General features: G+C 50.9%; 1 protein-coding gene across 1 annotated transcript in view; it reads right to left on the bottom strand.

Moving 5' to 3' along the window:
* Positions 1-2,484: 2,484 nt before the first annotated feature.
* Polr2e (polymerase (RNA) II (DNA directed) polypeptide E, 25kDa) overlaps positions 2,485-8,570 on the bottom strand; it is an 8,685-nt gene continuing 2,599 nt past the window's right edge. Inside the window, exons 2-8 of the mRNA XM_005405996.2 lie at positions 7,033-7,207; positions 4,480-4,595; positions 3,833-3,913; positions 3,539-3,597; positions 3,348-3,426; positions 3,145-3,224; positions 2,485-2,983 (exon numbers count right to left, since the gene is read on the bottom strand). Of these exons, the coding sequence (XP_005406053.1) occupies positions 3,159-3,224; positions 3,348-3,426; positions 3,539-3,597; positions 3,833-3,913; positions 4,480-4,595; positions 7,033-7,207 (576 nt within the window). The 3' untranslated portion in view covers positions 2,485-2,983; positions 3,145-3,158. The remainder of the gene's footprint in view (positions 2,984-3,144; positions 3,225-3,347; positions 3,427-3,538; positions 3,598-3,832; positions 3,914-4,479; positions 4,596-7,032; positions 7,208-8,570) is intronic.

The raw sequence follows: 8,570 nt of genomic DNA, 5'->3' as shown, positions 1-8,570 counted from the left end.
GCTTGCCAGACAGGCACTGTGCCGCTGAGCTAAATCCCCAGCCCTGAGAAATTATTTCTGATATGGTTTTCTAGAGCCTCATTCATTTGCTTTGTTACCACTTTAGAGAGGCCAAGTGGGTAGCCTTCAATTGTCCCACCTCATTGCCCTTTGGGTTTGCCTTTGATGCTTATAAATTACCTATGGTGAGTTGCTTTTTTTTTTTTTGCTAGTATTTAGAACCCTTAGGAAATGACTACTTCTCAGAGGTGTCTTCCAGGTGTACCAGGTTTTTGGCTTTTGAGTCTGTTGCAAGATCCTACCTCTTGAATTTATTGGGGATGAGAAATTGCTGCCTGCCTGGACAAGTTCCTGGTTCTTTGGCTCTGGCCTACAGTATTTTCCATGATCCTTAGGCAATCTCAGTCTTGGTATACTAGGAAGAACAGCTGGTTAGAACAATTATATCACTCTGGCTAAAGTGTTACAGTCAGCAATAACAATACCCCAAACAGCCTAGCAAATGACAAAATGAGTTAAGCATTAATTTACCACCTTTAAAAATAATAGTAATAATTTACTACCTTTAACCATATGAACTAGATTTGTAGTTATAGAGCAAAATCTAAAACAAACTAGAAAATTGTATGCAGTAAATAAGCCTTCAATATGCTAATTTTGCCCTCAGGGCAGGAAACTTAGAAAGGCCTGGAGGCGGGGTGGAATAGAGAAATAGAAGAGGAAGAGATTAGAAGCAAGGCTGGAAGACAAAGGAGGACCATGCAACCTTTGGGAAACTGGTGCAGAAGACAGGAGGGAGAGAAGGAATAAAAGAACAGAACCACAAAAAAACTACAAATCATGTTCACAATCGTAAAACCAAGATCAAACGATGAAAAAACAAAACAAAACAACAAAAAAACCAACCAACCAACCAACCAACCAAAAAATAAGAAAAGAGAGAAAAGTCAACTTTGTCTCTGCTGTCACTGGCAGACAATGTGTGGAGACAAGAGTCCAGATCTGCACTGACTTATCCCAGCAAGCTAGCAGTACCTTTATGGCCGGGTAGTGGACAGTTCCAAATAGCCCGTACCTTCACTTCCCCTCAAGTTCAGGTTGTTCTCTGGCCGCGATGATGGAATCAGACCCGTTCAGCCTGTAGCACTCAGCACACCTTCTGCAGGATTGAACTCAGCTGGGATCCCCAGCCAATGCAGTTCCTGTCTCAACTTACTGAGGAAAGTAAGACCAAGTAACCCAAAAAGATGACAGGTAAAGGGTGCGCTCAGAAGTTCTCCAACAATACTGTGCAAACAGGCGAGGAGCATGAGAAGGCTCCCAACCCCATTAGCTGACGGGGAAAGCAAATCTAGTCCAGGCCACCCTTCCCCACCCTCTGGACGGCTGCGACCAGAAAGCACCAAGTGCTGGAGGCTGAGGAGCCTTGGCGCAGCATGGTGCAAGTGTGAGGCGGTGCTGCCACGTGTGAGTCAGCCTGAGGCTCACATGCTGCCTCCAGGCACCACCCGCCCCCGACAGCCCTAATGGCAAGCGCACCACAGAGCAAAACGCCTGTGTGAGAACCTGCACACGGCAGTGCGATTCACGGTGGCCCAAAGCTGGAAAGCAGCCACACTGAACAACACAGGACAGAAACACACGTCTGCTCCAGCCCCTACCTGGCCGGGTCAAGAGGGCGTGACACGGTGTGCTCAATGGTACATGACACACGGGACACACAGTGCTGGCTCCATGCACAGGAGATGCCCAGGACAGGTGAACCCAGAGACATGAAGTGGCACTGTGGGTGCTGAGGAGGGGACAGGTGACTGCTCGTGTGGATGGGGCTTCCTACTGGAATAACAGAATATTCTGGCTTCGGAGATGAACAAGGGCTATAGCACCTTACGAGCAGATTAGAAACCACTGATTAGCCAGGCATAGTGGTGCATGCCTATAATCCCAGCACTCAGAAGGCTGAGGCAGGAGGATCGTTGCAAGTTCAGACCAGCCTGGGCTACAAAGTGAGCTCAAGGCCAGCCTGAAATGCATAGCAGGACCCTGTCTGAAAAAGACCAAAAAAAAACCCCCACAAAACAAACAAAAAAAACACTGACTGAGTTCAAGGCCAGCCTGAACCACAGAGTAAGACACTGTCTCAAAAAAACAGTAAATAAATAAGTAAATAAACAAATAAGAACACTGGCTGTGGGCTGAGGGTGTAGCCTGGTGGTGAGTACCACTTTGCTAGTGTGTCAGGCCATTAGTTTGATCCTCAGATTCAACAAATCGAATAAAAACTGTTACCCGCTACAGACAAAAACCTCTAAAATAAGACATTAAAAAGAAAAGCGATAGACTGACCTGGAAAAGTCAAAAGGATCACCGAACTCCTGCAGACAGACCCACCAGGGAGTCACCAGAGCCACCTGCAAACTAGGCCCTGCCCCACTGACCTGCGGCTCAGGGCGATGCCACCCCACGGAAAGCCAGGACTCAGTCTTGGTGTTTGAGATAAGTTTATTTACTCAAAATAGCCTTAATTTTTAAAACATTCAACATTCTATGGCAGCTGAGAACTTGATCGAGCTGAGACCTCAGATCCTGGTGACCGCAATGCGCTCGCAGGGGCAGTCTGGGTGGAGGAGGCTGCGTGGGGACAGGCCACAGGCACACATGGGCAGCCCACAACAGCGGACTGTGAGCCACATGGTCAGCTGCACGTCAAGGCCACTGGGAGAGGCACCCTGGTCCCCACCTGGCAGGTTGCCCCAGGACTAGGGCTCACATCAGCTGTCCCAGGGGACCTCCCTGGACAGCACCATGTCCTTTCTAAGGCCTCGGCATGATGCAGCTACTGAAATCCTCATCCAGATAAGGTAAACTGAGCAGTGACTGCTGTCCAGGGAGCTCAGAGCAGCAGTAGCAAAGAGGCCGGGGCACGTCTCCACAGAAGGCAACCGAGCCCGTGCCCATATGTCCATCCGTTTGTCTCCAGGGGCTGGCAGGAGAGAAGTGACAGTCATGTGAGCCAGGCAGACCCCAAAAGGACAGGGACATGTGGAGGATAGGCAAGCCCTGACCTCCAAGGAGACTGAAGCCAACCGTGGCCAAGACACGAGGGCCTCAAGCAGCAGGAGCCGTGTGTCCATCCTGTCTCACCTGCTGTTCCACAGCTACTGCACCAGCCGGTAGGTGATGTACCTGCCCGCCGTCTCACTGGGCCGGATGATCTTCACCACCTACAAGGGGCAGGGGATAGGGCTGGGGCTGAGTGGCAGGCAGCCGCAGGAACTGGGAACCAAGGACACTCTCTGGTCCTGGCTTTAAAGGGGTAGGGGTGTGGCTCCCTCAGGGGCATTTACCTGCCCTCGCTTTATCCCGAAGTAGCGGGCCACGGGGTCTCCGGCCTGGATGCGGGGCAGCTGGTTCTCCCGGAGCTTACTGGGCAGTGGTCAGGGAAAAGTCCAGTCGGCTCTTGGGGCAGGAATTCAAAGAGCCCCGAGGGAGCAGGGCAGGGGGAAGGGACAGGGAGCGCAGGGGCCTGAAAGGATACTATCGGGCCAGCAGCTCTGCCACCTCTTCCTTGGTCATGACGACGTGCTCTGGGACCAGCTGCCGAGAACGTATCAATAAGAATTCACAGACACTTGGGGTGACCCCTCAGTCAGACAGGCTAGGCAAAAACCTGCACCTGCTGTTCAGGGGGTATTGGCAGAACCCTGGGTGAGCCCCCACCCAACCACATGCAGGGGAGCCTGGGTCCACACAGTGACCAGCTCTAGATCCCCATCCCACAGGCACCCCAGCCTGGGCCCCCCTCCCTCCCCCTGCCTGTCTCAGGCCCCACCTCATGCTCCGTGATGTTGATCAGCAGCTCCTGCTGCAGGAATTGCTCCAGAATGTATTTGGGTGCCATGTCTACCAGGGACTGTGGGGGACACAGCATCACATGGACTGGGCAGCCACACCTCCACATGCGGCCCAGCACTCATCAGAAAGGAAGTACGTCCTCCACAGTGTGACACCCTCCACCCCAGCCTGAGGACTTTCAAGGTCTTGGGTCAGGGCTGGCATGGGGTCACAGCCAGCATGGAGCCTCAGCATCCTCTCACCTGTCAGACTGCTCTGTGGCACAGAGACCCTTCCCCGAGAAAATGGCACCCACTGCTTGTGACCCCAGGACCCCACTGCCTGGGCAGCCAGCACAGGGCAGTTCACCACCCTCCATCCTCCAAGTCCACAATCCCACACCAGCTCAGTTCCAACTGAATGACATGAAACATAAAGGCACATGCCCAGGGACCCAGCCCTGTTCTGGCCACCAGGCAAAGGGGGCAGAAACCTGGGCCCTCCAGAACGTCCCCATCACTGCCAGGCAGGATAGAGTCTGAGTTCCTAAAGTCAGGTCTGGACCTGAGGCTGGGGAAGACGGGGCGTGGTGTGGTGGCCAGAGCGGGCAGTAGGGCAAGCAAGGTGTGTGGCTGAGACACCTACCTGCTTGGCAGAGGGCGTCATGCCCTGCTGCACCACGATGAGCGCGCGGGTGATGTTCTCCTCCTGCATGCGCTGGCAGTACACCTTGATGGTCTTGATGCCCACCTTGGGCTCCTCTGGAGACAGATGTATGCTGACACGCTGCCCAGCAATCCTGGCCCACGCGTGCGCCAGGGGTCTATGCTGGCTTCCGGCCACCCGCGGCCCTCTGGGGCCTCAAGTTCCCCTGCCCAGACCTGGGCAGCAGGAGCCCAGGGCAGAGTTGGCTGCCTCAACAGCACCAGGAGCCGGAAGAACTCTAGGAGGCCCAGCACGACCTGGGGACCCCTTCCTGGAGCATGGGGTTAGTGCCCCAAGTGGTGGGGCTTGGGAGACACTGGGGAGATGAAGCTGGCTGAGCTGCTAGAGAGGCAGAACACCTGTCCCCACACCAAACTAGGTGTCACCTGAGCTGAGGAACCCCGGGCCCTCAGCCTCAGCCTCCTGCCCCACCCACCTGGGCCATCACAGATGTGCTGAAGCCCTGAACCCCAGGATCTCAGAATGTGAGTACATTTGGAGACAGTCTTTAAAGAGGCAAGGTGGGACATGGTGGCACATGCCTGAATCCCAGCACTTGGGAGGCCGAGGCAGGACTGCTGAGGGTTCAAGGCCAGCCTGAACTACATAGCAAAACACTGTGTCAAATAAAAAAGACAGAGGCAGATAAAAGGCCAGCGGGCCTAAACTGTGAGTTCCAGGCCAACTTAAACTCACAGCAAGACCCTATCTCAAAAAAAAAAACAAAATAAGCCAGGTGTGGTAGCGCACACGTATAATCCCAGCACTCAGGAGGCTGAGGCAGGAGGATCATTGGGAGCTGAAGGCCAGCCTAGGCTACAAAGTAAACTCAAGGCCAGCCTGAACTGCATAGTGAGTCCCTCTCAAAAAGACCAAAAAAAAAAAAAAAAAGGTTAAGCCCAGGGTTATAGCTCAGCAGCACAGTGCCTGCCTGGCAAGTACAAGGTCCTGGGTTCAATTTCTGGTACAAAAAAAAAAAAAAGTGATTAAAGGACCATGCCTGGTGAAGTATGCCTCTCTCATCACAGCTACTCAGGAGGCTGAGGCAAGAGGATTGCAAGTTCAGAGCAAGCCTGGACAACTTACGGAGACCTTATCTCAAAAATATAAATAAAGGGGCTGAGGGGCTGGGGATTTAGCTCAGCGGCAAAAGCGCCTGCCTGGCAAGCGCAAGGTCGTGAGTTCGGTTCCCGGTACCGGAGAAAAACCAAAAAAAATAAAAAAATAAAAAATAAATAAATAAATAAATAAAGGGGCTGAGGATTTAGCTCAGCAGCACAGTGCCCGGCAAGTGCAAGGTCGTGAGTTTGATTCCCGGTACCAGAAAAAAACAAAACAAAACAAAACAAACAATAACAATATATATAACAACAAGAACAATATATACATATATATAAAGTGCCAGGATCAATATATATATATATATATAAAGTGCCAGAGATGTAGCTCAGTGGGAGAGCACTTGCCCAACACGTACAGGATCATGGGTGTAATCCCCAGTACCAAAAATTTTAAAAAAGTGATTAAGACACAGCCATACTAACACCTTGGCCTTGGATTTATCTCCAGAACTGTGAAAAACAGATGTCAGCACTTGAAGCTACTTGTCTGATAATTTGTGAAAACAGCCCCCACAGACTGGCACAGGTGCGAAGCTGAACCCTGTCCTGTCAGGAGCAGTAATACACTCAGTCCCCCAGAGACCAGGGAGAGAGGTGAGACCTTTGACCCTGGGGAGGCCCCGAGGCCGGGCAGATTCTGCAGAGGCCACAAGATGGCTCTACAGGGAGGCAGGTGATCAGCACCAGGCTCTCTGAGGAACACATCTCACACACAGGGGACACTTGCTCTAGAAGAGCCACCTGGGCCAGCCACCACATTATTTTCGGCCCATGCCCAGGGTCCAGGTGCTGGCTGGGTGTCGGAGGCACTCTGAACATCCCTACCAACAACCTTCCAGGGCTTGGCAGGGTCAGGGGAAGATGACCAGGGACAAGCGACCTGGCCGATGACACCACCTAGGAGCAGCCCCACACAGGAGGCATGAGGCAGCAGGACAGGGACAGGGTGCTCAAGGGCACCTGGTGTTTCTGGGAAGAGGTACGGGTGGTGGATCTCAAGAGATAATCAGGGGATGCTTGCCAGGCAGAGTGAGGAGGGAAACCGGGAAGGGGGAGGCCAGGAAGCCTGTCCCACTTCTGAAGAAGACACAAGGGCAGGAGTGATCAGGACAGGCCAACAGACACCAGGCCTGTCTGCCAGGCGAGGCCTGTGACCTGCACAACCTCCTGGAGTGGAGGAGCAGAGGAGACACAGGCAGATCTGAGGTAGGTCCGTGTGACACTCAGGGCTGGACAGCAAGGTCAGCAGGAGATGAGGACTGAGAGGAGAAAAGTGCCAAAGGATGAGCCGCACAAGCCACCTCAAGACGATGCTGAAGAACCATGACCCTGGGGGAATACTATGAAGCCATGGACCAAAATGGGCCCTCACCTGGGAAGAAGACAAACATCTGGTCCGTGGGGTCATCATTGTGGGCCACCAGCACGGTAAGATCAGTGCGCCGTGGACGCCCTTCACTTGGCTTGTCCCCAAATTGGGCTTTGAACTCCTCCAATGTCTGATCCAACTCATCCTGGGTCACCAGGTAGCCACGGTCGTGGCACAACTGTGAAAAGAAACAGCTAGGTGAGAGTGGGACACAGAACCTCCGCAAGGTAAGAGCTCAGCCAGGCACAGCTGTTCACACCTGTAATCCCAGTACTTTGGGAGGTCGGGGCAGAAAGTTCACAAGATTGAGTCACACCTACGCAACTTAGCCAGACCCTGTTTCAAAACAAGAAATAAAATGAGCTAGGCTACAGCTCACCCTGAAGGCCCCAGGCTCAATCTCCAGTACTGAACATAAACAAATAAATAAGATGGCACAGACCTGTCAACCCCGCTACTCAGGAGGCTGAGGCAGCAAGATACGGAGTTCATATCCCACCTGGGCAATTTAGCAAGAGCCTATCTCAAAATTAAAACACACAGGTCACTTCTCAGATGAAGAAATACAAATGGAAAATAAATATATGAAAAAATGTTCAACATCATTGGTCATTCAAGAAATGCAAATTAAAACAACACTGAGATTCCATCTCACCCTAGAAAGAATAGCTATCATCAAGAAATCAATCAATAACAAATGCTGGCAAGGCTGTGGGGGAAAAAGGAACCCTACTCCACTGCTGGTGGGAGTGAAGAGTGGTAAAACCACGGTGGAAATCAGCGTGGAGATTCCTCACAAAACTAGGAGTAGAGGTCCCTCTTAACCCAACTATTCCCCTTCTGGATATTTTTCCAGAAAAGCTGAAGACATCATTAATCACAGCGATATATGTGCACCCATGTTTATAACAACACAATTTGTCATAGGTAAATCTTGGAAACAACACAAATGCCCATCAACGGAGGAATGGATAAAAAAAGATATGGTATTTTCATACAATGGAGTATTACTCAGTTATTTAAAAAGATAAACTTGAGGCTTTTATAGGTAAATGGGTGCAACTAGAGACCACACTCATAAGTGAAACAAATTGGACCCACATGTGTAAATATCATATTGTCTTCCTAGTGTACGAACCTGAAAGAGTAAATAAAACCGAAAAGGTACAACATATTGTGAAAGGGAAAGAAATTGCTCAAAGGGAAGGAACAACTGGGATGAGGAAAAAGAAAAAAGAAGGGGAAAAAATATATGTATATACAAGGATAGCTGGGATAATTATACTGCTGATGTCTATTGGTTTATGGAAAGGAACCGTTAATGCTTAAATTTTTTTTTTTTTTTTTTGGTGTTTTTGTGACAGGGTCTCCCTATGTAGTTCAGCTGGCCCTGAGCTCACTCTGTAGCCCAGGCTGGTCTCGAACTCACAATGACCCTCCTACCTCAGCCTCCTGAGTGCTGGGATTACAGGCATGCGCCATCACGCCCAACTAAAATTTTTTTTTCCTTGACCAATTTTGATTTTTTTTTTTTTTTTTTT

The sequence above is a fragment of the Chinchilla lanigera genome, unplaced genomic scaffold (assembly GCF_000276665.1).
Source record: "Chinchilla lanigera isolate Chin_1 unplaced genomic scaffold, ChiLan1.0 scaffold00094, whole genome shotgun sequence".
Classification (NCBI taxonomy): domain Eukaryota; kingdom Metazoa; phylum Chordata; class Mammalia; order Rodentia; family Chinchillidae; genus Chinchilla; species Chinchilla lanigera.
The sequence above is the reverse complement of the archived record's forward strand: the minus strand, read 5'-3'. Positions and strand labels throughout refer to the sequence as shown.